Source organism: Priapulus caudatus, unplaced genomic scaffold (assembly GCF_000485595.1).
Source record: "Priapulus caudatus unplaced genomic scaffold, Priapulus_caudatus-5.0.1 Scaffold877, whole genome shotgun sequence".
NCBI lineage: Eukaryota > Metazoa > Priapulida > Priapulimorpha > Priapulimorphida > Priapulidae > Priapulus > Priapulus caudatus.
In genome coordinates, this window is record NW_014577938.1 from 44,055 (window position 1) to 45,843 (window position 1,789).

Genomic DNA, 1,789 nt, shown 5'->3' on the forward strand with positions numbered 1-1,789 from the left:
CGTTGCCGCACCACGCCTCGAGCGAGCGCAGCGCGGCGACGACCCCGGCCTCGCTCGCCACCGCCCCCCCGCCACCGTCGTCGTCGTCCGTCTGCAGGTCCAGCCGGCGGCAGAGACGCCGCACGACGTCTCGCATCTACGAGGAAACAGAATGCAGGACGTCACCGAACGCACCACGTCTTCGGACACGCGACGTCACTGGATGCGTGACGTCATCGCGACGTCACGGGAGCCAAAATTTACATGCCAAATTTAGGCTCGCTTTTTTAGAATAACGAAGAAAGTTAAAGGTAGCAAACGAGGCATTAACTTTTGCTCAAAGATATTTCGACTTTCAAAGAGAGCCATCCTTTCTAAGAAATAAGGAATGCCATTTCGTTAACTAGATTTCTACTTATCGTTAAAATATAATTCACGAGCCGCTACGCATACTATCAGGAGTAAGATAATATAGGATCCTATATTATCTTACTCCTGATACTATTTCGTCACTTAGACTCGAAAACGCGCGAGAATTTCGATCGCGAATACCTTCTTCGTGACAGCCGGGTCGATCCTCTCATCCGCGCCGCCACGCAGCAGCGCCACCTCTCCGCTCGTGCGCGCCCCTGCATCTCCGCTTCTCAGATGCTGCAGTTCCGCGCTCGCCGTCACCAGCCGCCGGTCGCGCTCGTGAGAAGTCATGTGCAAGCTCTGCAACTCCCTCTGTGTTGCGTGCAGCTGCTCCTCGAGGCGTCGGCACCGCAACGCCAACCCCCTTGCCGCCTTCCCCGCCGGCACCTCCTGGTGGCCGGCACATTTCTGCACCCGCACTTCGCACTTGGTTAGCTATAAAGTCGATGCCGAAAATTCGATGTTGTGCACACGCAATTCGTAAGTTCACAGAGATTCCCTACTTATAGACAAATAGAACCCTCACTTTGCACTTGGTTAGCTACAGAGTCGATGCCAAAAATTGAATGTTGTACACACGGGATTCATATGTTCACAGAGATTCCCTACTTATAGATAAACATAACACAATTTTATACAAAGCGTACACAAGCCTCTAAATAACCATAGACAGTTGTATAAGTGTTATATTAGCAACTGTCCATATGTAATTATACAAATAACTTGGAAAGAGGCGAGTAAACTTGGGAGGGATTTTTTAATATAAAAAGTTACATATAGATACTTGTGATGAACACTACAGTTCTATACTGTGAAGAATTCTACATATGCATCACATTAAACAGAACTGACTATACTCTGTAACTGGCTGAAAATATTGGACCAACATGTGCAAACATGCATGTACCTTTGATTTCAGATCAGTAATCTCCTGTTCTTTTCCTGCCACCTCCTCTCTCAGGTTTTCTACCAGAACAACCATCATCCCAACTTTTTTCTCGCTAGCAGTAGTATTCAACTGCAACTCTTCAACTTGATCAATCAAGGTGTCTCCCTGGGGTGACTGGTTTGATAACCCAACCTGCAAACACACCCAAACACATTATTCCCAGCCAGTTACATTGCACACCCCACAGTAATAAGCATTCACATATTTTAACTTTTCAACAGCCTACGCAGTAATGTCACATACATACTATATTTTAATTTAAATGCAGAAATTGTAAACACGGTCATATAAAACGCGAGCTACAATCCTGTACTATATAGTTCCAAGTACACTATATAGGTCACACACTCTAAATGTATGTATACGTTTAGAGAGTTCATACGATATAGAATACGTATAGTACGTATAGTATGTACGTATAGTATACCTACGTATATTCAGGGGCGG

The 1,789-nt window shown here is 45.8% G+C and overlaps 1 protein-coding gene across 1 annotated transcript in view; it reads right to left on the minus strand.

Annotated features, from left to right (window-relative positions):
* Positions 1 to 136, minus strand: part of LOC106814151 (chromosome partition protein Smc-like) — a 4,453-nt gene extending 4,317 nt beyond the window's left edge. Inside the window, exon 1 of the mRNA XM_014818444.1 lies at positions 17 to 136. Coding sequence (XP_014673930.1) covers positions 17 to 136 — 120 coding nt within the window. The remainder of the gene's footprint in view (positions 1 to 16) is intronic.
* Positions 137 to 1,789: the final 1,653 nt, after the last annotated feature.